The following is a 27,807-nucleotide window of genomic DNA, read 5'->3' on the forward strand; positions in this document are numbered from 1 at the left end:
ACATTTTTATGGGCTGGGAAAATGAAAAACTCCAGTAAACTTTTAACTTAAAAAAAAAAAGGTTTACCAAATTTCTTATAATTATCTTTCCTTTTTCTTGAATTTCATCCTAATAGAAACTTCCTTGAGATAAATTAACTGAGAAGACTCTTAAAAAGTTAAACTGTCACTACTTTGTTGCTGCTCCAAATTAAATCCTGACTTCTATGAAGATGTGGCTCAACAGAAGCCCTGAGTGACTAAGGTCTAATAAAATGCTTGCTATGTCTTGGAAAAGTGAAGGTGAATGAAAGGGGAGAGGGTATGGGTATGTGATGGTAACATGCTTCACGTTTACCTGCTGGACCTCGCTGAGGATTGAATATGCATTCTGGATCTGCCTCTTGCTCAGCTTTCCCAGTGGCATCTTCTGAAGGTCAATCTGATGAAAGATTCATTCCATTACAAGTGGGTTTCCCTAAAACACTATGCAATGATACCAATAAATCTTTAAGTGACACATGTCCAAGTTGAATTTCCAGCTGGTCTGGAGAGACAGATATTAAGACCCATATGTCTGATAGGATGTCTACCACCAGAAACAAAGAATATGGTTATAAGTGCCATGTCAAATCAACAGAACTAGTCCTAAGGTCTTCTGTAAAAAAAGGATACTGTTCATCATTTGCTTTGGGAGCTTACTAAAAGCCTTCAGGTTGTCTGAAAGAAGATACTATCAATGGAAAAGGACACAATCGTTTTCATCAAATGTTAAATTTGGAGTCGACCAAATTGTGGCTCTTTCCATACCGAGGTTTTATTTTACTTTTAAAATTGTTCCCCCTCCAAAATTAAATACAAGCAATTATTTCACCCAGCTCTTTTATCTACAAATGAGAAGGAAAAACAAAGTCACTGTTTTGATTTTTCTTCCAAAGTCAAGAAAAACAAATCCCCACACTGGTCATGTCTAAAAAGATATGTCTCATCCTGCAATTTGAGCCCACGATTCTCTGCCAGAAGATGGGTAATATGCATCTTTGTTACTAATATAGGAGATCTTAGAGCATGGTCAGGGCTGTGTGGATTAGCCTCTGTATAGTATAGCTTCAAATCTATTTTTATAGTCAGAGACTATAACTACAAAATCAGAGTTATGATCATAAAATTTGAAGTCTGAAGGGACTTTAGATGTAGATTTAATACATTATTTATATTCTAATTTTACAGATGAGGAAACTGAAGACCAGAGGTGAACCAAAGTCACACAGCTATGTGATATCTCTCAAGGTGAAGCCAAACAGGCTGAATTTGCCAAGGGCAATGTCAAACATCCAATGACAGAAGCACAAGAAAAATGATGCTCAGTTTCTACCTTAAAGCAAGGACAGACTCCTTCCTCTTTCTACTCAGGGAAAAGGGTGGGATCCAGGAAGAGAGCAATTCCTCTAACAAAGGTGACACTTTCAGTTCCACCTTGTAAACAGCAGTCTCAATAAGATGATATACAAATCAGTTCATAGTGTGCTGGGAAGACACATTACTAAAGAAATTAAAGCCACCTTTTCTATTCAATTGGCCTAAACTGTAATTTTTTTGAAGGAGGAAGGGAATAAATGTGTTACTGGCTATTCTCTCTCTCTCTTTTTTTTCCTTTTTGGAGGTAGGAGGGCAGGGCAACTGGAGTTAAGTGACTTATGCAAGGTGTCACACCGCTAGTAAGGTGACTGGCTCTTCTCAGGGCTGATCTAATCTCCAATTTAGACTAGCAATTCTCTTTAATGGAAAACAGACTAAACACTTCCCCCATAACAAATGGGAGATACGGAAAGGGTAATTTTTTATTTCTGAAACAAAAGAATATAGAGGAAAGAAAAAGGATGCGAGGGGACAGGGAAGGGAAATAGGGAGAGAGGAAGAGATAAGGTAAAAAGGGAAGGGACTAAGGAACTCAGGTGTGTCTCCAAGCAGTTTAAAACATCAGTCATGAATACAGTTTTATATTAAAACCAACCTCTGTGGGGAAATACATTAGTCTATACAAAGGATTCATAGTTCTTGTCCCTAAAGGGACTTAAGGTAAGAAAAGCTCCATTTTGCTTCAGGCTCTTTACCTAAAAGGAAGGCATTCCTAAAAGGAAGCTCACAAATACAGGACTGAAGGCGGCTACATACAGCAGTGAATAGAGCACTGGCTCTGGAGTCAGGAGGACCTGAGTTCAAACTCCGGCCTCAGACACTTAACACAAAAACTAGCTGTGAGACCTTGGGCAAGGTCTTAATCCCAATTGCCCTCCAAAAAGCAAAAACAACAAAACAAATACAGGACTGAGCCTGGGCATATGATTTCAGTCTAGAGGTAACTTTCAGCAGTGTTAGAACTGCTTATACACTAGGAGGGGAAGTAACCAATAAAGACCGGCCGGTCTTTTGCCTACTACCCCGGCAGCCCCTCATGCCATACAACCTTGTCAACAAACAGGCTGGCCAAAGTTAACAATATGCAACAACCTCAAATTCCACCATGGCCTTTTTCATGCTCTCCACATCAAAGATCATCTTGATGAGGTTCTGAACTGGTTTGGGGAGTTTCGACTTAGTGCCAGCACTGACAGTCAGCTTCTTCACAGCCTCTTCATCCTGGGGGAGGGTGGGGGAACCAGGAAATAAAATCAGCAAAAGCAGGGAAGGAAATAAGCCTCAATGCTTTAGAAAGTCCAAACAATCAACCTCTATCTATAATGGGTTCAGAGGACAAAAATAATCCTGACTAGGATATTCTATCCTAACATTTACATTACAATGACCGCTACAGGTTTTGGACAACTGTTTAAGGGGTAAGGCAAGAAAGATCTAAGGTCTTAAGTACCAACCTGCAGTTCTTAAGTGGCTTCCTCCCCATTCATCAGACCTTCAATTTTATGGGTGTAGGGATGCCACTGACCCAACCAGGGTCACAGTAAGGAGCAAACTGCACTAGTAGTCTGAAAAATCTTAAGAGCATTTGTCCGGAAGTACTAAGAGGCTTTTGTCCAAGGTCACACAGTCAATAGAAAAAGGGTTTTTAATGAATGATTTAAAAAAGACAAGCATGTTTAAATAAAAACAAAACAAAAAGTTCTTAAGAAATGCTAAGAGCTCTCCAGTAGAAACAGAGAGGTACAGAAGAAAACTCAATCTATTAAGAGAGACCAGAAACACTACTTTAAAATTTTCTTTCCTCTCTTTTTTGGAAAGTAAGAACAAAGCACTTTTAAGGCCTTGTGAACCAGGGACCAGCATTAGATTTAAATTTATGATTCACAGCTAAGTCAGGAAATCTGGCAGACAGACTTCTTAGTTCTTTATCTGGACTATGAACTGGGAAGCTTCTTTCTCCTAATTTGTAAAGTGAGATGGGGTCTATGCCTCACTGACCACTTTTAGGGACACTGGTCTCTCCAATGATTTATCAACGCAGACTGCATTATTTTCTTGTCCAGGCTTTCCTTCCCATGTCTCTTCCTATGGAATTTCCTTCACTGAGCTTTAGGAAGGGAATACTATTTCTGATGGAAGGCTATTAGAGGATTACCTGCCCATAGTCAATCTCCAGGGGGTAGAACTTCTTGGGATACTTAGTGAAGTTGCTGGAATGCCAGGAGTTGCCCGTTTTCTCCTCATATAATTTCAAAAAATGATCAATGGCATCTTCCCTGGATGACATTTGCTCTAGTTTATTGCTGCCAATCACAGTACCTACTCGGCCCCAAGATCTAAATATCCAGTACCTGGAGTGAGGAGCAGGGCAGATGGAGAGGGAGACAAAAACAGAATCAAAAGGTCTGGATTTTTTAGTTGCATGTACTGAGGGGAAAGACTTTCCAAGAAACTTTACTAAACAGCAGGAGCAACAAAAAATGCAAGGCAATTAAAAGTTTAGGAAAATTCATAAGCTATTTACCCCCCCTAACATGTTCTATCCAAGGTCAGTAATAAGTTATGTTTAATATGGGCTGCTGGCTTACAAAGAGCACAAGGGAGTTAAATTTCCATTTGTGTTAGGCTGGCCTAAGGACTTCTTAAAAATGCTATTTTTGACTACTAGGAGAGCTCTCCCCTCAACCTCACCCCAAGAAGCCCGTCACTCCTGCTACTGGTGCATGCCACCCCCCCCTCCCCAAACAACCAGAAATAAAGTTGAACCCAAGGCACATTAGTTCACTTTGCTCCTGGACCCCAAAAGCTGTACTTGGAACTTATTAACTCTTTTTCTTTCTGGCCTATGGAACTTCCTCATGATTCACAACTGCTAGAGAAAAAATTCCTACCCTCTTAAGAAGGGCTTATTTTGGTTGTAGAAACCACTCATGGAGCTAGTGTGGAACATTAGATTTGGGCTCAGCCCCCAGTGGTGCAAATCTATCAAGTGGGATAGGACCATCATTTTTTTTCTTTCTTTTAAAAACTTTTAAAAAATAGAATTTTTTTCCCCAATTACATGTAAAGAAAATTTTCAACATTTACTTTTAAAAAATATTGAGTTTCAAGTCTTTTTTTTTCTCCCTCCCTTCCTCTAGACAGCAAACAATCTGATATAGGCTATTCATGTAATAAACATAATTCTACATTACTCATGTTGTGAAAGAATCAGAACAAAAGGGAAAAACCAAGAGAAAGGAAAAACAAAAACAAGGTGAAAACAGCATGCTTCAATCTGCATTCAGATTCCATAGTTCTTTCTCTGGGTGTGGACAGCATTTTCAAACATCATGAGCCTTTTGCAACTGTCTTGGATCCTTGCACTACTAAGACAAGTCAAGTCTATCAAAGTTGATTATTGCACACAATGTTGCTATTATGGTTTACAATGTTCTCCTAGTTCTACTTTACTCAGCATCAGTACATGTTTATGTCTTTCCAGTTTTTTCTAAAATCCACCTGGCTTATCATTTCTTATAGCACAATAGCATTCCATTACATTCATATACCACAACTTGTTTGGTCATTTCCCAATTGATGAACATTCCCTCAATTTTTGATTCTTGGCCACCACAAAGAGCTGCTATAAATATTTCTGTACATGTGGGGCCTTCCTCCATTTTATTCTTTCTCTAGGATACAGACTTAGTAGCGATATTGCTAGATCAAAGGGAATACACAATTTTATAGCTCTTTGGGCACAGTTCCAAATTATGAATCCATCATTTCAACACTGACATTATTCTAGAGATAGTACAAAAGAACATCGACATCTTCAATGTATCTAATCGGCAGTGACCAGAAGGTAGCATATTAACCAAGTGATTACTGAAAAAACAAACAAAAAACAACATAGAAGATAGCATCCAAGAAATACAAGAGACTGGAAAAGCAAATAGGTCAACCATGTAGTTAGAGGTGCTACAGTGGATAAAGGACTGGGCCCGGAGTCAGGAAGACCCGATTTCAACTTTGGCCTCACTCTTACTAGCTGTGGGACACTGGGCAAGTCACTTAACCACTGTCTGCCTCACTTTCTACATTTGTAAAATGGGAATGAAAATAGCACCTTCCTTTCACGGTTGTTAGGAAGATGAAGTGAAGATAATACTTATAAAGCAAAAGCTTTGCAAGCCTTAAATGTTATATATATAAATGCTTTTATATAATAAATGCAATTATTAAATGGACAGTCCTACATAATTAATATTAAAATATGTAGAAAGCCTCCGGAAATGTGGGAGAGGTCCTCTTTGAAGGACTCATGGATAAGAACTCCACAGGATAAGAAGGTATAGATAAGTTGAATAAAGTGTAGATATTTAGCCAGAAAAGGAAATCAGGGAGGGAATAACAGATGTCTTCAAATTTTTGAACCCCTGTCATGTGGAAAAGGAATCATATTTGTTTTCATTGGGCCCAGAGGGCAGAACTACGAACGCAGAACAGATGTTTCAGAGAAGAATGTTCAGGCTTGATAGAAGGGAAAACTTCCTAACTGTTAAGAATTGCCCCCAAACAGAGTAGGTTCCTTTTCACCAGAAGTCTTCGAGTGAAGATGAGGCCAGATGACCACTACTTGAGGGACACTGTAGAAGGACTCTTGGTTCAGATGGGGCTTCTGACGGCACTTCTAACTCAGATTCTCTTTTCTGTGAAACACTCACTGAACCCAGCAGTCCAAAAACTGCTCTAAGCCATGCCCAACCCCACCCCAAGAACCCACCTGATTTCTCTATCATCCTCCAGGAGCTGCAGTTTATAATATGAGTTGGTGCCTTTAACAATGTCCACAAGACCAAGGGTGGCACTGAAGATTTTTCCATTTTTTTCAAGTACATGAGCCGAGTCTTCGAGTCCTGATCAAAGAGACAAAATACTCAGTTCTAGAAGGTGTTTTTGAGAGACAGAACCGGACCTCAGAAATCACTTGTCATCTAGTCCAATTCCCTCCCCCTGCAAATTTATAAATGAGTAAAGAATATGGAGACCCAGAAAACATAAAAGTAACTTGCCCAGAGCCTCGGAAGTAGTAAATGGGAGAGCTAGGATTTGAATCCAGTTCCTCTGGACTCCAGAACTTTTTCCCACTACACTAAACTTCTCCTTTGCCATGCAGGATTAAGGATGCACTCCAAGAAAGGGGAAGAGGAAGAATTCTAGGCAGGACACTCTTAAAGGGGTATGATGATGACTAAATTCAATTATACCAACTTACAATTCACTATCTATCCTATAGGCTTACTGAGGGGTGAGAAGAGGAAAACAAAGACAATATTAGGTAGCCACATATTCAGAAGAGTAAATAATTTCTCAGGCAATCTTTTTAGATTTTCCCCTCCTCAAATGCTACATCAAGACTGTTACTTTAAGACTGTTCTGGGGGTGGCCAGGTGGCGCAGTAAGAGCACCGGCCCCAGAGTCGAGATGACCTGGGATCGAATCTGGGCTCAGATACTTAGCACCACACCCAGAAATAACTGGCCATGTAACCTTTAGCAAGTTACTTAACCCCGATTGCTTTAAAAAAAGAAAGTCTGTTCTGTTGCCCTTTAAGTTTCTCTCACCAGAATCAGGATCCACAGCTGCTCCACCTTTCAGTGTTAATTTCATTTTCTTTTCCGATTTGTTGGTCCCTGCAAAGGAGAGACAGAAAGGTATCGAGTGAGGGACTGCTTCAGGAAAAGGTAGTGCCTGAACCCTCCCTGACCTTATTAAAAATGAGCCACAGTATCATTAACATGAAAACAAATTCCTGAGAATTGGGTAAGCTGTTGAGTGTCCGGAGGAGGGCAGTCAAGACTGTGAAGGGTACTGGAACTAAGTCGTGAGGACTAGTAGAAGGCACTGGACATGAGCAGGCTAGAGGAAAGAGGGCTCAAGGGGAAGGGACAGCAAGCTTCAGACTTGCTCTGTATGGCAACGAAGGGCAGAATCAGGAGCAACAATGAGAAAGCACACAGCATAGCGGCAAATTCAGACCTGATGCCATTTTTTAACAATGAGAGCCTATCAAAGTAGAGTGGGCTGCCTAAGTGGTGGTGAATTCTTATTCCTTAGAGGTCTTCAAGAGGCTGGTCAACCTGTTGTTGGGTATGTTATAGTGGGGATACTTTTTTTTTCTTTTTCTTTTTGGAGGAGGGAAGGCAGGGCAATTGGGGTTGAGTGACTTGCCCAAGGTCATGTGGCTAGTGTATATATATGTGTGTGTGTGTGTTTTAAGTGTCTGAGACTGGATATGAACTCAGGTCCGCCTGATTCCAGGGCCGGTGTTCTATTCACTGTGCCACCTAGCCGCCCTGATAGTTTTTCTAGTATGGGCTGGACTATGTGGCTGCTGAGGAACCTTCCAATTCTCAAATTATGTGATGGTAGTTAGGTACTAGATAAACAGCCTATCTTGACCCAGCTGTGTGCTGTGTGGCACTAGGCCAAGGCTAAGTGCATAAACTGAGGAGCCAGCAGGGCAGCACAGCCACCATGGCCCCAGACATCAGAAGAGCCAAGCTAAGCCAGTGTTGGGGGCAGGACCCTGAGGACGCCTCTCTCTGAGCTCACCTTCCTCTTCCTTGACTTGACCCTTGCTCTTCTTGGAAGAAGGGACACTGGACTTCCCTCCTGTCTTCACTTCGACAGTTTCTTGTTTCACTTCAGCGCCCCAGGAGGACAAGGTATGCAGAGAGAGCAGCTCCTGGAGGCTCTTGCCAGAAGCAGAGATGTCTTGGAGGAAATCCTCTGATACTACTCGTACATTGGCTTCTTTGACCTCTTCCATCTTCTTATTCATCTTCTCAACCTCCTCTGTTTAAATAAATGAGGAGATAGTTGAGATCAAAATTCAAAACCACATTTGAATTATTCTAAGGAAAATAAAAACATTATAGGACAGAAAGGGCACAGGTGCTGGAATCTGAGAACTTGCTACCTGTGTGACCCTGGACAAGTCAGTCTCCCGAGGGCTCAACCAGAAAGCTATAAAATGAGGGTGGTGGTTCTTAGATCCTCTTTTTTTCATTTGTTAAAATCTCAATCCCTTTCTCCTTCCTATACTCATTTCCTTTCCTTCAACACTACTTTACAACTATAGTAATGTCAAAATTATTTTTCTATTTTAACTAGTTTACTTTCCATCATCAAATATTTAACCAACTGTAGGCAAGATACCATGTGAGACATTGTGAAAAATAGAGGAAAAAATATGTAAAAGGCGGTCCCCTCCTCCTAAGAAGAGATGAGACAGAAACACTAAAAAATGAACAATAATCTAAGACCTCAGACAAATCACTTGACCTCTCTAAGGTCTCAGTTTTATCATCTGTAAAATGAGAGTTGAACTAGATGGCCTCAAGAGTTTATTCTTGGCTTTACATTTATGATTCTATAATATATACTAAGCATTTAATGAATTTAAACAAAATCTCAGCAGATACTGATAACTAGGGTCCATGAGTTGATTTTTAAAAATATTTTGGATAACTACATTTTAACAGAAATAGCTTTCCCTTTGTAATCCTATGTATTTTATTTCATACACTTAAAAGCAGTTAAAAATATTTTACATAAAAAAAGAACAAAAAAAAAACCCCAAAAGACCCCCAAAACCAGGCTCAGAGGTTTTACCAGACTACCAAAGAAACCCCTGCTACAAAGGTTCCCAGGGAGTGAGAGCTGGGGCAGATGGAGAAGCTGGTTCTTCCTTCATTAATACCCTAGAATAATGGGAAAGACAGGCCAGTGAATCAGTTCTGTCACTTCATCCTGTTTTAGGTTCTCCCCTGTTCTTTCCCCTCTCAGTGTCAGATAAAGGAGGCAAAATAATTCCCTGGAGAAGTGATTTAGAGAAAGGGAAGATTTAGATTTGCAATTTTTCACCTATTTACTTTCTGTGTTCAAATCCACACCTGTCTCTTCCTATTAATACTAGTGATGGGGACCTAGTGAAAAGGTCAAAATTCTGTGCTCTTGCTTTACACCTGAAGCATGTCTTCTGTACACACTGTGGTTTAGCCTTCCATTTATCCACAGAAAAGTCGTATTTTAAAGTCATCCTGTATTCTTTAGGTTCAAAATTAAGATAATGCAATTCTTTGGACCAGGCAGTAAGTATACACAATCGGATTTCCCATGTGACCTACATCTGGGGAAAACAGACAACTCTATATTTAAGTTCAGGAAACAGAAAATTTACCCACACAGCTTCCATAGCCATTCCAGCTGTTAACAGCACACATCAGGAAAATGATATGCATGAACACCAGCCTTCTCATTTCCCTCCTGCCATGTAACCTGTAGGTCTTCATTCACCTGGGCTCATTTACTACCTCTCTACTCTTTAGGTGAAACATTAAAAGTAAAAATTTCTTTTTTTTGCTTTTTTGGAGGACAATTGGGGTTAAGTGACTTGCCCAAGGTCACACGGCTAGTTAAGTGTCTGAGGCCAGATTTGTTTGAACTTAGGTCCTCCTGACTCCAGGGCTGGTGTTCTATTCACTGCGCCACATAGCTGCTCCTAAAAGGAATAATTTCAAAGTGACAACGTGAAGAGGGAAGAGGATTCTTCTAGCCCAGGAAATCCCAACGCTGCTAAGCAATGTCACAGGGCTTTGGTTATCAGACCCTGAAGATGGAGAAAGGTGAGATTTGCCTTTTTGTTCAGTAATTGCTTTATGTACCTAGTTCTCTAATTAGATCATCAGCTCTCTAAAAGCAGGACCAAGGTTCACTTTTTCTGCATAGCCCAGCTCTGCATTGCCCGGAGCAGTGCTCCAATACCCAATGTTTTGGTAAAAGCTTCCCCTTCTCAAGACCAGGTGTTTCACGGACTCTAGAAATACAAGTAAAGTCACACAAACTCACTTTTTGTACTAATGCAAAGGGAAGCCTTGTTAGCTGTCCCTGTCAGCTTCCCCCCAAGTTCTTCTACTGTGGCTTTCATTTCATCCTTGTTTCTGGAGAATTTTCCCAGAGTCAGAATCTTCATGCTGGACAATGGCTTGCCTATCATGGAGAGAAACACAATTATCAAGTAGGGATGACACTACAACTGCTCAGGGGAGTCAGAATGGGGAGGGGGTAAGGAAGAATGGGAGAGAAATCAGAGCCTCATATCAACACAGCTTTGTGCAGGCCAAAAGCACCACCCCCTTCATCAGAGCTAAGAGTTTGGGCAATAAAAAGATTCCAGCTGAAAAGAGTGAAGTCACAGTAAGAAAACAGACCCTGCCTGTTTAAGGGATCCCCAGCTCTGAGAAGTAGAAACAGAGAAAAGGGCCAGACAGAAGCCACAGAGACTTGGGCTCCCAGGTTGTGTCCCATAGGCTACCTGCTGGGGAAGGGGGGAGGGGTATGGCAGGAGGATGAGGGGAGATGTGGGACAGGCTGGGATAGCTGTGTCTTGTTAAAAGGAAACTAAAGTACTTCTGGAATTGGCAACACTGGTCTCCAGGGAAAAATTTGTAATTATGATGAGGAAGATGGCAACAGTAAGAGCAGCTTGCACTTGTATAATGCTTTACGGTCTGCAAAGCACTTTCAAAATATCACACCATGGAGACAGGCCCAGGAAGATAAGCTCCAACAACACTGTGCTCTAATCAACCAAAGACAAATCCCCAACATCCACTGGGTAGACAAAGCAGCTTAATCTAAGAAGAACTGGCTCCACTTGACCACATCTGGTGGTGAAAGTGCTAGCCAATGTTCCTGGTGTCTCTCACCAACACCAGGGACATAACCAACTTGGCCTTGAAAGCTTTTGCTTCCCCCAAAGGAATCCCCAGGTTCCAGAAGACCTTCCCTGAGGAAATGGCCAAGGGCAAGCACAGTACTGTTTTTTTTTCCAAAAAGATCAGGAGGATGCTTTGGATTCAAACCTATATAAGCCAAAGGCCTCAGGAGGTACCACAGGGTCTCCAGAATCTGACGACCAATCAACAAGCATTTGTAAAATACCTAATGTGTGCCAGTCCCTGGTGCAGGGTGCCTACAAAGGGACGACAAAGAAAAATGAAAGTTATTGCTCTTGTGGAGCTTATATTTTATCTAAATAAACAAAAGCTTCAAGTGGTCTTCTGATACTTCTCAGAAAGAGGGCAGGGGTAGGGAGAGAAGAAAAATCATCTGAAGGGAAGATGAAAAGAAGCTAGCTTTGTGATATCCTGAGAAACAAGAGAAGAAACAGAAAGACCTCTGTAACAGACAGGTCCCAGAAGAACAAGACTCCTCATTAACTAAGTCAAAGATGATAAGGCCCCCGGCCCCCTACTTCAGACCAACATAAACCTTACATACAGGCTCCCCCCCAACCTCCTTTCCAGCTGCTGCAAATGAAAAAACAACAAAAACAAGACTTTAAAAAAAATGAGATAAAGGAATTTGCAGGTGGCCAAGCCAGGTTGGTGTGATGGGCTTCCAGACAGGAGCCTCAAGAGTCCCCTTGTAGATCTCTAGTCACTTACCTGGTGGGGCTGAGGAGTTCACAGTGGGAGGGGATGCCACTGATGAGGGCAGTGGTTTTGAAGCTGGGGCATTAGTTTCTGGGGGGAATACTCGGTCCTGCTTTTTGCACTTAAATTTTTTGAGGTAAGAGATTTCCCGGAATTCCTGTGGAACAGAAGTTTAAGGAAGTCAGAAGCCAGCACCACCTTGAAAACCCTAGAAACAGCTGTTGCTGATGCCTGAAAATCTGTTCTTGTGGGCTTTTGTCTTGGAGGGTAACATGATGGAGCAGACTTACTTCATTAAATTATTACTGTAGTTTTTAAATTAAAAACAAAAACCAAAAAAAGTAGTCTTTGCTTAGCAAAACCTCAGTTAATAATACAGAACAGTGATAAGAAACAGCATCCTAAAATGGCTGTAAAGTCCGAAAGCCTGAGTTCAAATCTTACCCCTGACAACTTTCTGGGGACCTTTGGTACCCTAGGTAGCTACCACATAGACCCTGGTTCTGGTCACCTAAGATGTCTGAAGACCACCATCTAGGTGACTTTTCTACAATTTATGTCTTAAAACCTGGTGTCCAGAACTCAATGCAATGAAATCTGACCAACTCAGAGTATGCGGGTACTGTTATCCCTTTGTTCCAAGCACTTATTTTTTGTTGTTTAGTCATTTCAGTCATGCCTGATTCTTCATGATCACATTTGAGGTTTTCTTGGCAAAAATACTGGGAGTGGTTTGCCCTTTCTTTCTCAAGTTCATTTTTACAGATGAGGAAACTGAAATAAAAAGGGTTAAATGAACTTGCTCAGGGTCACACAATTAGTGTCAAAGGCTGGATTTGAACTCAGGTCTTCCTGACTCCAGGCCCCTCTACCCACTGTGCCACCTACCTGCCCAAGTACTTATTACACATATTAATAAATTTTCATAATTTTATCATTTTATGTGTCCTCTCCATCAAAGCAGATCACAACTCTCTGCACCTTAAAATTAGCCTTTGTAAACTGTGATGGCCAAACACTCATCAACCTTCTGGTGAGGCACCTTGCCAACCTAGGCGGGCTAGTTCTCAGGTGAGATGTATCTTATCACTGAAACCTTTCCAGTGTGGTAGGAACTGCCAGGGCTCATGGCCTACTCTGGGAGCCCAAGATTATCTCCATGCCAATGAGTCACTGGTCTTTACTTTAGTGAAGGATTTTATTTGTTTTTGTAAGGAAATCAGGGTTAAGTGACTTGCCCAGGGTCATACAGCTACTAAGTATCAACTATCTGAGGCCAGATTTGAACTTCCTTCTCCTGACTCCAGGGCCAGTGCTCTCTTCACTGCACCACCTACCTGCCCCAGTGAAGGATTTTAAAAGCTGTATTTTTGTTGTTGCTTGAAACTCTTATCAATGTAGAATGAGAACTATCCTATAATGGACAGACCTAAAGAGGTAGCCATAGAAAAAGTCACTTGAACTAAACTAAAATAGGAATAAGAATGCCTGCAGTACCTTTCTCCTCGGGTTGTTGAATAGATCAAATGAAATAACACTGTGTGAAGCATTTTACTAAGGTTAAAAGCACATGTGTGATAGTCATTATTCTCAATGCAGATTTCAGTTTGCTTTCTATTTATCATGGCATTGTTGACTCTTATTGAGTTCTGGAGTCTACTCAACCTCATTAACCCGAGTCTTCTCAGTATGAATCAGTAAGGTTTGTCTTTCTGTTCCTGCAGGTGTACGGTTATTTTTAAATTCAAATGCAACCCTTTATATTAACCCCTAAGTTTCATAATTCCCTTTTTTTTTTTGAATTTTGATTTAGTCATCCTGGACATTAATTCAATGAGCAAGTAGTAAAAGCCTACTATGTGCCAGGCACTGGGCTAAACATTAGCTGTTCCTTCATCTGTGTGTCAACTAAGCAAGATAGTTTCCTACATCTTCACCCAAGTTACTGCCATGTTTCAAATTGTTAGTTTCCATGACAAATGTTGGAGGGGTTGCAGGAAAACAAGCACATTAATGCAGTGTTGGCAGAGCTGTGAATTGGTCCAGTCATTCTGCAAAACAATTTGGAACCATGCCCCCAAACATAACTAAACTGAGCATAACAGAAAGAGGAAAAGGACCCATATACGCAAAAATATTTATAGCAGCTCTTTTTTTATGAGGGGTTTGCAACAGAAACAAAGGGGGTGCCTATCAACTTAGGAACAGCTGAATAAATTATTGTATGGGAATATAATAGAATACTACTGTGCTGTAAGAAATGATGACTTCCATGAACTGATGCAGAGTGAAGTGGAAAAAAAAACCTGAAAAATAATTTATACAATGACAACACTGTAAACACAAACAAGAACTCAGATCAATACAATGACTAATCATGATTCCAGATTTAGAACCACGTTTAAAACCTCTGTTTCGGTAAAACTGTTAAGTATTAAATAGTATTTTTTCCCCTAAAGCTCTTTCCTGTTTCCAGAGAAAAGTCCCAAACAAGGTCAGAAATTTTTCTCTTAAGGGAAATAGTTAAATATGGTACCCAACCTTTGAACAAAGAATAACACTGGTCTAATTTAAATCACTTCCTTCCCTACCCTGAAAGGATCCAATTAAATATCCTCTATTTCCAGGAAATGGAAGCAACCTTGCAGCTCCAACTCAGAAAAGAAAAGATTCGCTCTATTGCTCTCCCACAAATCCTTCTCAGGGAGCAGTCCAGGAGGGAATGGAAAAGTGATTACTCAACAATGCTACAATATTAACTAACTAATCCAAACTGCATTTTCATGTATTTTGGTGTTTTCCTGATTCAAGACTCCCGTAATGGTTACCTAAAATTGTGCTGAGACAGACACTTATAGTGGAGGGCATGGCGGAAGAGTAGAAGTATGCCAATTTGGGTATATCTCTCCTCAAGAAAGAAATGTTTGGAGAATAATTAAAAAAATTTTTTTTCTGGTAGACTTGAAACCATAAATGCACTAATATTTTTTCTTTGCTACAGGACTGATGATGAACACTATTCACCCTCAAACAGAGATGGACTGGAGATGAAGAGATAGGCATATGGCCAATTCAGCAATCTGTTTTGATTGACTATGCATTATCTGTTAGTAGGGTTTTGTTTTCCTTGGTGTCCCTCCCCTCCCCCATGAGGGTAGGAGAAGATGTGAGGAAAATAAAATAAATGCTTTTTAACTGAAAAGGAAAAAAACGGGCAGTTCCCAAACTTAACCTCTTTATCCCACTAGTTTAATTCTACTACACAGTAATCCCAAAAAATTTTTTTGGTCACTGCATTGTAAATAAAAACTAGGCAATTAAATGGAGGCAGCCAGGTGGTTCAGTGGATCAGAGCACTGGGCCTAGAGTCAGAAAGGCCAGAGTTCAAATTTGACCTCAGACACTAGCTGTGTGAACCTGGGCAAGTCACTCAAACAATGCCTGCATAAAAACTGGAGAAGGAAATGGCAAACCATGCTAGTATATTTTGCATGGACAGTGGATCCCACAGAATCATGAAGAGTTGGACACGACTGAAAGACGTCAAAAGGCAATTAAAAATTCTCAAGGGAAGATTTGAGAGGCAAACACAAAATGTTTCATATGGTATTTCGGGATATACAGAAATGGATCCGAGATTCATGTGAGTTGGGAACACTTTGGAAAACAGCTCTCTAATTCTTTAAAAGACTGAAAAACTGTAGCTCAAGCCTGGCTCCTGAAAAGAGAGATACAAAGGCAAATTCTTCCCTCTTTGAAAGAGACAAGAGACTAGTGCAGTTAAAATGACACTAAGACTTCTGGGGCATACTGTACACTGTCAGATGTTGACATGTGGTTAATTTTGCTGAATTGCTTTGTCCACGTTAGGAAATAAAGGTAATGTAAAAAGAGATAATCAGCTTTTCTTTTAAAAGAGGATAAGCATGCTCTTGCTCATACAGAAGACAGGGTCTAAGCAGCAAGCCCATGAATCCTCTCCAGCCCTCAAACACCAAGTCTGCCCACTTACTTTGGGGATGGTCCACTCCTGCCGGTTGGGAGTCTGTGTCTTGGCAACACACTTGGTCCAGGCAGTGATGTCTCCAGTGCAGTAGTATGCATCACTCTTGAAGACAAACTGTCCCTTGCACTCCTCACATGGAAGAAGAGCTCCAAAAGCCATCCCATCGGCTACTCTGTCCAATATCTTCAGCAAGAAAAGGAACAAATAAATCCAAATGTGTCATAGAACTATGGAGGGGGTTGAGAAGTGAGAAAAATACGCCTGTCTACTATGAGTTGGAAAGATTTGGACAATTAATAAGCATTTACTAAGCAACTATTTTAGGCACTGTGCTAAACATTAGGGATGAAAGACAAAAATGAAACTGTCTGCCCTCAAGGAGCTTACATTCTATCAGGAGGAGATAGCAAATAAACAAACATATACAAAATAAATACGAAAAATTTTTTAGAAGTAAGGGTACTAATCGCTGGGGGAACAAGGAAAGGCTTCATGTAGAAAGTGAAGCATGAAATGAATTTTAAAGTAAACATGGAAACCTAAGTAGAGCAGCTGAAGTGTGAGTATATTCCAAGCATGAAGAGAGAGCCAATGAAAAGTCACGGATCTAGGAGATGAGAGTGTCTTTGGTTTAAGGACAGCAAGGTAGGGGGTTTGCATGTACTGCAGTGAGAGAGAGTAATGTAAAATAAAGTTGGAAAGGTAGAGTGGGGCTACATTCTGAAAGGCTTTAAAGGCTGAACCTCAGTTCAGTCTATATTTGATTCTAGAGGCAACAAGAAACCACTGGAATTTATTAAGCAGGAAAGTCACCTGCACTTCAGGAAAAATCCCACCAAGACTTGTATAAAAAAGGATGATTGGAGAGGGGAGGGACTTGAGGTAGGGAGGCCAAACAGGAGGCTCCCACAGGAGAAGTGATTATGGACCAAAATAAGGTGGGAACTGTGAGTAAAGTGCAGGGGAAGAGTGTAAAATATTTGAGGTAAAATGGCAACATCTGATTAAGTGATGGGATGTGAATTAAGGGAGAGTGAAAGGTCCAGGACAACACTAAGGCTTGATTCCTTGGCTGAAAAGGATGCTGTGCAGAGGCAAGGAACAAGTACCCACAGAGGTGGTCCTTCTATTTCTATATTGGGGTGTGTGTAAACATATTCTTATGGATAGGTATATCCATATATTCATCTAGCATGGATGTTTTCTGACTCTTCTGTTAGAGGAGTTTTAGGGAACTTAGGTCCAGTCCCCTAAGCCTCTTTGCTAAGTAACATGTAGCCTGTTCATGGTACAGAAAACTAAAGTATCTTGCCAAAGTTATCAAATCACAGAATATACATCACTGGCACTGCATTATTCCCAGGACAAATGAAAGCATAGGGTCAACTTCTATTTTTGGGATGAAGGGTAATATTATCTATGCAATTCTACCCTTCACACCTGCACAAGTGCATTAAGGACCAGACCCTCAGTAACATATCCGAAAGTCAAAGTGGCTCCTGCTATTACAGGAAATGGATCCCTCTACATTCTCTCTGACATCCCCTGAACAAGAACAGCAGCTTCATTCCAAAACCAACTTGGGAACCCTAAGATAGTCTATGTAGCCACCAGGCTACATAAAGAAGGGAGAGAACCAGAGCAGCTAAATTAGCTCCTGTGCCAATCAGTATTAAACTTGGACTGGTGAAGAATGACAGCACTTTGAGTTTGGGTCAGATAAGGAGATCTGGTCTCAAAAATAAAGACAATGTAAAGCCCACTCACGCACATGTGTATACTCACCGCAGAGTCCCCAGAAGGCACTTCCTGCTTGTTGGCTATCAACAGCTCTTTTAGGTCATTTGTAGAGCAGACTTTCTTCAGTTCATCTTTGATGCTCCAGATGAGCTCTGTCTGTGTCTGTAGCAGAGAAGGTGGTTCAAAGACCTGCTCACTGTGAGCACCTGATTCACTATCCCTGAAGGACTAGTCCCAGACCCTGATCAATGATAAATGATCTATACAAGTCTACAAACATTTTTCTACTTTTCATTTCCAGAAAATCTGAAGATCATAGGAGTAGGGGTTCTGATAATGCATTATGATGCACTGAAGAGTAAAAAGGAAAGGAAAGAGGGAAATAAGCATTTATTAAGCACCTAATACATAGTAGGTGCTGTGATAAGCTCATACTCTAGGAATCTACCAATAAGCCTAGTCAGTAGCTCTAAGTACTTAACTATGTGCCTACTGTCCAAGAGCTCACATTCTAATGGGGGAGACAACTTGGAAATAACTAGGTGAGTTATTAAAAAAAACAAAACAAAACAAAAAACTCCCAAGTCATTAAGTTAAGAAAAAGCAAACCCAACACAAAGCACTCAGAATAAAATTACTGCAACCCAACAGAAAGTTTCAACTTACTGAAAATTAATAATTTTTTGGGAAGATGTGTACACTAAGTTTTTCATTTTTATGAAACTGTTGAGGAAGCCATATAAAACATTACTTCTGTTAGGCCTTGAACACCAAAACCATGAGGCTGAAAAGGATTCACTGCCCACGGAAAAGGCCAAGAAGGTGCCTTGAAGAAGGCCAGCAATCAACATGACACATATTGGGACTTAGCACTGCTACACCCAACTCTCACAGTAAGCTCCTTCTGGTGACTTTCTTTTTTTTTTTTTAATAAGCAATCGGGGTTAAGTAACTTGCTCAAGGTTACAAGGCCAGTTATTTCTGGGTGTGGTGCTAAGTATCTGAGCCCAGATTTGATCCCCAGGTCATTCTGACACTGGAGCTGGTGCTCTTATTTGCTGAGCCACCTGGCCGCCCCTGGTGACTTTCTTAATATGCTTTAATAGAGAATTAAAAATGGAACCAAACTGTCTGGTTCTGGTCAATAACAACGATTAACTTTCTTTTGCAGCTCCCAATTTTTCCTTCTTCTTAAATGTCTCCCTGTGAGAGACCCTTCCATGGTTAAGCTCACTTCCCATGTGGGCAGACAGACACAAGCCAGACTGTGGAAGCCACTCCACACTTGCTGAGAAACATCCCTTCCCACAGCACAAGTTTGTCTGGCCCACTAAAGGGACAGTGTTAGGGTAAGGAAAGTGGGCTCTGCTTCTCCTTGGAAGGCTGGCCTAAAAAGAAGAGGATGGTCAGACTGAAAACTGTCCCACACACTTTAGGGACAGGAAAGAAGGGAGCCATGGATTAAACAAAATGTGCTAACCTTGAAGAGTTTCTCTTGCTTCGTCTCTTTGTCCTTTTCCTTCTTGGCCTTCTTTTTGGCTACATTGTCTCCATCTACCTCATCTCCTTTCCTCTTCCTGAAAGAGACACAGACACATGAGGAGAGAGACTCCCCTAAACCCAGCACTGCCCTTCCTTTCTGAAAGATACAGGCCCTTGGGAGGAAAAACAAAAAACAACATTAAATGCCAACTCACATGACATGGCCCACAACTTGTTCCACAATGACATCTGGACAATTTTGGGGTTCTTCTGGTGGGAGTGTGGTTATAGTGGTGATGGTCAGCTTTTAGTTAGTGAAGAGTATACTAGACTTGGAAAGACTTGGGTTCAAGTCTCCCCTCAGACAACAGACATGGGCAGATCACTTAACCCCACTTTCCTTATATAAAAGGGGACCAGTAACACTTGTAGCACTTCTCTAAAAGGCTGCTGTGAGGATTCAAACCTGTGTAATGGAGTCTTATATAAATGTTTGCTACATTTAACACCATCCTTCCTGGTCAAGACCAACTTCTAAATTAAAATACAGATGCATTTTCTTTTAGTATTCCCAGATGCCCTGAGGAGAAAGCCATAATTTGCATAAAGCAACAGAGAAAATAGGAGGTTCAAATCACAAAACACCCAGACACAAGAACTCACAATCTTCTATCAGGGATGTCAATGCATAGCAAGCAAAATTTAAGCTACAAAAAGTTGCTGACCAAGAAAGAAGATTGAGTGTCAGTTGGTCAGCTTGTAAAATGTTGATCTGTCATTATCATGATGTCACTCACTCCATGGGTGACCATGATCTAAGGATTGAGGGGAAAGGGAAGAAAAGAACCCGGTTAAAGTTTGGTGAAACGCACATAGCTCTTAGTACAAGAAATTGCAGGCAGGGAGGGAGCCAGGACTGGCCCCAGACCATACACAGGGAGAAGGAAGGACCAGGAGCCAAAGGCTGCAGATGTCACTCTAGGAGGGAGCAAAGGTGCATGCTACAGGGTTCCAAATGTGGCCAGAGGCCAATTATTTATCATATTTTCGTTTCAGGTTCCTCATCCACAGAATAGGGAGGACAGGTATACAGGATCTCTAAGGCTCTTTTCAGGTCTACATCTGTGCATCTACTATGTGCAAAACACTGATGGAAAGTGAGGGATGGAAGCATGCCAGCATGGCTTTTATTACCTATTTCTAAGTGACATCAGCAACATAACCTCTGAACATGACAGGAACCACAAATGTCAGGAGCCCATCAATTCCATATCTGTGCCATTTTACAAACTGCATACTAGGGCTCCTTTGTAAGAAGTGGCAATATCTGGAGGATTTATGCTGTTCCCTGTGCCTGATTTTATGTTACAGGAATTTCATTGTATGGCCATACTCTGCATATGTTGTGAAAGTCAGTTTTGCCCTTTAAATCCATCCTCATCCATTAGCAACCTCAGGGTCATTTTCAAATACTCACTCTCCCTCATCCTACATATTCAATTAACATCATGTATGTCTTGACATTTCTCTCTCCAGGACAAGTTGTCTGTGAGATCTCTTCTCCCTATTACTTAGAACCCCTTAATTGGTTTCCCTACCTTGATTCTCTCTCTGGATCAATTCTACCCTTCATACAGTCACCCAACTGATTTTCCTGAGTACTGGGATACCGCTGCCTCTGGGATCAAACATAAATTCATCTGTTTGACATTTGAAGTCCTTCATAATCTGGCCCCAACCTACCTTTCCAGTGTCTACTTGGGTCCAGACAAACTGGCCTTTTTGCTCCTCACACATGACACATCCCTTCCTATCTCTTGGGCCTCCCTCAGGCCTAATACACAGGAATCAATCGCTTAAATGTTTGTTGATTGATTACATGATGATTAAAAGCTCCTGAAGTACATTTAAAGTGTACCTACTATACAACATGGGGAAAAAAGGGAGAAGAAATACTTTTTACATTATGCTTTGCATGACTTCATTCTCCTTGGGTTCTGCTCCTGACTTTCTGGACTTTAAAGTTAGGTCCTAGTTGCTATAAATTGGTCTCACCAACTCAGGATAGCACAGGGCTGCTGTAATGACTACAGCTCTCCAGTGCCCTCCCCTCACTCACCCTTCAGTTTTGACTGCTGGGAGCTGTTTCTTAAGGGTCTCCTTGTCCTCTGGCTGCAGGATACTGAATCCTTTAAACTGGCTAGCACTGTACTGAGGCAGGAATCCTAGTTCATCTCGGCATTTGACAAAGCAATCTGGGTGGTACCACCGGTCAATCATCCCCAGCTGTGGTTTCTCTGGATCAATCATTTTCTTGGACAACCGTACCTGACCCTGTGAAGGAAGGCCAGAAGTGGGAGACAGATATAGTATAGTCAGAGTTAACTTGGAAGAACAACTTTACCGGAAACTCAAATGAAGGTTAGTCCTCAAGACTGCCAGTAGAAAGTGAGGAAAAATAACTTCTATATTCAATGACTCTCATTCCTCCCCTAATAATTCTCAGGGTAAATTGACCTAAAATTCTGGTTCAGAGCTGAAAAAGGGCCTTGGATGTCATCTAAACCAGAGAGGTCAAACTTGTTTACAGATGCAAAACTCTCCAGGATGCCTCAACTATTATTAAAATGTAAAATCTTGGGGGTCACACAAACCTGTAAGTGTCTCTCAGAGTCAGCACTTGAACCCAGGAGAAACCACATGGAGGGCAGCTATTTAACCAGTCACTCTGGGTTTAATGCTAATAGCTAACATTTATCTAGATCTCAAAAAAAAAAAAAAAGTGCTTTTATCCAATTTGAGTCTCACAACTACTCTGAGAGGCCTGATATACCTGTAGGTCCCAGGATTGACAACTAAGGCTCACTGTAGCTAGTCCTAGTAACTGAAAAGTGCCTAAGCATTCTCAGAGGGTATTTATTTTCAGAATTATGATGAAGACTTAACATGTATATACATTTTAGGGTGCTTCACAGATGGTCTCTTGTATGAGCCTTTCAACAACCTTAAGGGAACCATGATTTCAGAGAAATGCCAATGAAGAATGCTACCCATCTCCTACCAGATGAGATGGACTTAGGATGCAGCATGAGACATACAAGCCTGGATATGAAAAACGAGGGAATCTGTTTGCTTAACTATGTATATTTATTGCAGGGTTTTTCTTCTTTAAATGGGATGGGATGGAAGGCATTTTTTTTTTAATGGGAAGGAGGACGAGACCATCTCAAGGAGTTTCAATCACCAACCCGTGCTTGAGTAGAGAAGCCCAGGTGACTGATGGAGCCCCTTTCCACTCTGTTAGAGAGACAGTTATTGGAAGCCAAGTAGATGGAGTGGTAGGCATTTGGAAATGGGGAACCCTTGGCCTCCACTCCTTCCCTAGAAGGCAGCTAAAGTTCACACTTCCAGGGCATCCTACCCTTACAATGCACTTTCCTCATAGAAGACCTAGTAGGTCTAGGTAGTACAGCACCCCCCTTTTTGAGATGAGGAAATTGGATCAGCAAAGTGAACAGGGATAACTCACATTTATCTAGCCCCCTGAAGGTCTGCAAAGCACTTTTTCTATAATTAATTTGATCTTCTGGTTCACTAACTCTTTCCACTGACATATGGCTAGGTAGTAGGAGAACTGGAACCTGAAGCCAATCATTTTATTTCCAAATTCAGCTTTAGTTTGGTTTCACTTAGACAAAATCTCAGGGAAGAAAACATCTTCATCATCAATATTTATATAGCACTGTAAGGTTTAAAAAGCACTTTGCAAATATTACCTCACTTGATACTCATATCAACCCCTAAAAGGAAAGGCTATTATTATCCCCATTATACAGATGAGGAAATTGAGGCAGTGGCTGGCTCAGAGCTGATAAGGGCCTGAAGTGGGATTTCCAATTCAGGAGCTCTCTGCCCACTGAGCCACCTGGCTGTCCTTGCATTCCATCACCCATTCCCTCCCCCTAGATCATAATAGAGACATTACATTTTATGCTCAGGGAGCTCTTGGTGGTTTGAGGAAAGCTATAAACAAACCTTAACCATTTCTTAATTTTCACGGCTGAAATATATGAGAGTAAGCCAACACCCAGAGACATTAAGTGACTTGCCCCAAAGCACATGAATGCTGAGCAAGAGACAGGGTTTGAACTTGGGCCCCTGGGACCACAGGCTACTGCATGAAATGCCACTGGATTCCTCTCTTGACACAGAAAGCTTCTCCCACCTACTCTCCCTTAGATTGTTATGGATGCTAATCTGCCCCACCCACATGCCCGCCCAAGACTGAATGAAGACATGATCTCATCATCTTATTTGCACCATCATCAGGGAAGGCCTGCTAGGTTCAGTGCCATTTGCTCTGCATCTGGTCAGCTCTTCTAAAGCCAAATGCACCATCACTGGACTGGTTTGGGATGCAGGCATCCTGAAACATAACCTGGCACCTACCCATCCCAGTTTCAATCTCTGACTGCCTTCCCTCCACATTAATCTAGACAGGCAAAGTCTCGTTTTTCTAAGTATTGAAAATATTTCTAAGTTGAACTTAGGAGTTAGAGAACCTGAGTTAAAGTCCCACATTGGATATTTACTAGCTGTTTTTTTTTTTCTGTGAGCCTCAGTTTCCTTCTCTGTAAAACAGGGATAATAACAGCTGACATTTATAGAGCATTTTGTTTTACAAGGCACTTTACACAAACCTTCTCAATGACTATACATGGGAGGTCCCACTGTGTTAACTGGGAAGGACCTCATATGGTCCACTGTGGCCTCCCTTGCCACCTGGCCCACCACCACTCTTACCTTTTCTATTTTCTGCTGACACCCTTTGCAAGCGCTTCTATTGGATTTGGCATACTCGACCGCAAAGTTGATTAGGGTTTTCTCTCCCTTGCCACCTCCATCTTGACTCCCGCCTTTGCCTAAGCAAGAAACACAACAACGCCCATCTTAGCAGTTTTGTGGTTTCTCCAGGTGGAAAGAATGCTGGACTTCAACTTAGGAAGACCCAAGTTCCAATCCTGCTTTAGAGACTTACTAGCTGTGTTCAAGAGGTATGAGAAGTTCCCAGAATAGGCAAAATTAGAAAAGTGGGTAGGGATGTGAGTGAGACACAAGGACAACTATAACAAGGCCTTTCTGATCAAAAAGCTGCTGGGCCCTGCATACCTTTTGACCCAGTACTACCACTACTATACCTGGATCCAAGAGGAAAAGGATGCTTTTGTACAAAAATATTTATAGCAGGTAGAAACAGGACCTCCATGTGGCTCTGGCTCTCACCACCTCCAATCCATGTAAAAGGGGAATCTGAACAAACTTTGGAGCTATAGAACCCACAAAATGACACAGAGAAGCTAACCTCCTGCTGAGGACAGCCCGGCAGGCCAGCAGGAATTGGCCATTGGCCACTGCAGTGCTCTGGAAGCCGAGCCCAGCTCCACACAACCAGGTTTTAGCTCCACGGCGGGCCTCACCAGCCACTGGCTAGAGGGACTCCAGATCACCAGCAGCTGTGGAGGTCCAGAATTATCAACATACAGATGCTAAGGACAAAGTGAGAGGTCAGTACATGGGACCCAGTAGTTGAGAGTGCCTCAGCTTTTGCCCCCAGGGCAGCTTCAGCTCCTGGCCTGCAGAATGTAGGGGGACCAAGTGACCAGTCTGAGGGATAATCGTTCTTGCTTTAACCTGCTTGGATCTGGATTGCAGTCTAGGGTGGAGGTTCTGGGGTGTGTGACTAGCTTGCCAGAGCCTGTGGAAGCTTCAGAGAGGGCACCCAACTAATACCTCCGGCAGCTGAGAAAACCCCAGAGTTTGGGACGGAAGCTCCCCTGTCTGGTAGCAAAGTCCTACTGTGGCAAAAAGCTCCAAAGTCATTAATCGAGTGGCAACATGACCAGGCAAAGGAAACAAAGCAAACAGAAGAATCCAACATTAGACTCCTATTTTGGGGACAAAAAGGAGCAAAGCATAGAACAGGAGGAAAACAGTGAAGTCAGAACTCCTGCACCAAAAGCTTCAAAGGAAAATACAAGCTGGTTACAGGCCATACAGGACCTTAAGAAGCAGATAAGAGATGTGGAGGAAAAATTGGGAAGAGAAATGAGAACGATTCAAGAAAATTATGAAATGAGAGTCAACAGCCTGACTGAGGAAAATAACACCTTAAAAAACAGACTGACTCAAATGGCAAAAGAGGCCCAAAAAAACAATGAGGAGAAGAATGCCTTAAAAAGCTGCATTTGCTAGAAGGAAAAAGAATCTTAAAAGCTCACTGAGGAGAATCATTCCTTCAGAATTTGATTGGAGCAAATGAAAACTAATGACTTTATGAGAAATCAAGATGCTGTTAAACAGATCCAAACAAATGAAAAACAGAAGGCAATGTGAAATATCTCATTGGAAAAACCACTGACCTGGAAAATAGATCCAGGAGAGATAATTTAAAAATTATTGGACTACCTGAAAGCCATGATCAAAGAAAGAACCTAGAAATCATCCTCCAAGAAATTCTCAAGGAAAACTGCCCTGATGTTTTAGAACCAGAGGGCAAAACAGAGCTTGAAAGAATCCACTGATCACCTCCTAAAAAAGATCCCCCCCCCAAAACTCCTAGGAATATTATAGTCAGGTTCCAAAATTCCCAGATCAAGGAAAGAATATTACAAGCAGCCAGGAAGAAACAATTTGAATATTGCAGAAACACAATCAGGATAACTCAGGATTTGGCAGCTTCTACACTCAGGGATCGAAGGGCTTGGAATATGATATTCTGGAGGTCAAAGGAGCTGGGATTAAAACCAAGAATCATCTACCCAGCAAAACTGAATATTATGTTTCATGGGAAAATACAGTCATTCAGTGGAATAGAGGACTTTCAAGCATTCTTGATGAAAAAAAAACAGAGTTGAATAGAAAATCTGACATTCAGATACAAGAAGCAAGAGAAGGATGAGAAGGTAAACAGGGAAAAGAAATCATAAGGAACTTGTCAAAATTGAACTATTAATATTAACATTCCTACATGGAAAAACGATAATTGTAACTGATGAAACTTTTCTCAGTATGAAAATAGTTGAAGGGAATATAAATATATATATTCTTTTTCTCTACAAATATGTATGTCTATATCGGAGGGTATACCGGGTGTATGAATACACATGTGAATGTGTGTATATTTGTATACAGGTATACATAGATAGAGGGACAGGACCAATTTAATAGGAAGGGATGATACTTAAAAGGTGAAATTAGGAGGTGAGAGAGGAATATAATGAGAGGAGATGGGGAGAGGCAGAATGGGGTAAACTATCTCATATAGAAGAGGCAAGGGAAAATGGTTACAATGGAGGGGAAGAATAGGAAGGCAAAAGGGAATGGGTCAACCTTATTCTCACTGAATTTGGCTCGGGGAGGAAATGACATACACACTAAATAGGGTATCTCACCCTACAGGAGAGTAGGCGGGAAGGAGATCAGAGGGGGGATGATGGAAGGGAGGGCAGGCTGGGGGGAGGGAAATTGGAAGCACCCACTTTTGAAAAGGGACGGGATCAAAGTAGAGAATAGAACAAGTGGGAGGTGGGATAGGAGGGAGGGAAATATAGTCAGTCTTTTACAATATATCTACTATGTTAATGTTTTGCATTAGCTACACATGTACAACCTATACTGAACTGCTTATCTTCCCAGTAAGGGTGGGTGACAAGGGAGGAAGGGAATGCATCTGGAATTCAAAGTTTTAAAATCAAATGTTTAAAAGATATATATACATACATATACATACTATTATTAATACTATTTTATATGTAATTGGGAAATAAGATATACAGGCACTGCGGCATAGAGATCCACCATGCCCTACTGGAAAAGTCAAAGGGGGTATGGGAGAAGATATGGGAGAGAGCAGATTGGAGGAGGGGATATCCTGTGGGACTGCTATTTTGGGGTGGTGGGTAGGGGAAAAACAGGGAGAAAATTTGTAACTCAAAATCTGGCAGAAAGGAATGATGTAAATCAGAAGTTAATAAACCATTTGAAAAATGAAAAAAAATATATTTATAGCAGCTCCTTTTATTGTGTCAAAGAACTAACTAGTAGTTGGTGAGGAGGATAAAGTGTCCAGAAATTTGGGAAAGGCTAAATAAATTTGACTTAGGAGTCAATCCTGCCCCAGATACTTACTAGTTGTGTGACCTTGGCAAAGTCCCTTAACCAGCCTTAGTTGCCTTACCTGTAAAATGGGGATAACAACAGCCTTTGACTCCCAGGATTGTTGTGAGGATAAAATGAGGTAATACTTACAAAACGCTTTGTAAATCTTGAAGTACTATATAAATGCTAGTTGTTATTACCGTTATTAGCTATTATTATAGGAATGTAATGGTGTGCTACAAGAAACGATGAGACTTGGAAGCAGAGTAACCTAAGAGGACTTGCATGAACTGATGCAGAGTGAAGTGAACAGAAACAGAATTTATACTATAATAACACTGTAGAAACAAACACTTTTGAAAGACCTAAGAAATCTGATCAATGTACTGATCAAGCAATGACTCCAAGAGGACCAACGATGAAGCATCCTGACAGAGGGCTGATGGACTAACATGCAGAATGAGTCACACTATTTTGGATCTTCATTGCTGGTGCGTATTTGTGACAAAGTTATCAGTTGTTTTTGGGAGGGAAAGA

At 41.3% G+C, this 27,807-nt stretch overlaps 1 protein-coding gene across 1 annotated transcript in view; it reads right to left on the minus strand.

The window, feature by feature from the left end:
• PARP1 (poly(ADP-ribose) polymerase 1) overlaps positions 1-27,807 on the minus strand; it is a 49,157-nt gene that overhangs the window by 11,184 nt on the left and 10,166 nt on the right. The window contains exons 3-15 of the mRNA XM_069069106.1: positions 23,917-24,035; positions 21,233-21,447; positions 19,112-19,208; positions 17,677-17,793; positions 15,898-16,074; positions 11,898-12,042; positions 10,297-10,437; positions 7,999-8,241; positions 7,008-7,076; positions 6,167-6,299; positions 3,554-3,749; positions 2,491-2,619; positions 338-421 (exon numbers count right to left, since the gene is read on the minus strand). Coding sequence (XP_068925207.1) covers positions 338-421; positions 2,491-2,619; positions 3,554-3,749; positions 6,167-6,299; positions 7,008-7,076; positions 7,999-8,241; positions 10,297-10,437; positions 11,898-12,042; positions 15,898-16,074; positions 17,677-17,793; positions 19,112-19,208; positions 21,233-21,447; positions 23,917-24,035 — 1,865 coding nt within the window. The remainder of the gene's footprint in view (positions 1-337; positions 422-2,490; positions 2,620-3,553; positions 3,750-6,166; positions 6,300-7,007; positions 7,077-7,998; positions 8,242-10,296; positions 10,438-11,897; positions 12,043-15,897; positions 16,075-17,676; positions 17,794-19,111; positions 19,209-21,232; positions 21,448-23,916; positions 24,036-27,807) is intronic.

Source organism: Petaurus breviceps, unplaced genomic scaffold (assembly GCF_028583685.1).
Source record: "Petaurus breviceps papuanus isolate PSGF00001 unplaced genomic scaffold, PetGlider_PUasm1.0 90778, whole genome shotgun sequence".
Classification (NCBI taxonomy): Eukaryota; Metazoa; Chordata; class Mammalia; order Diprotodontia; family Petauridae; genus Petaurus; species Petaurus breviceps.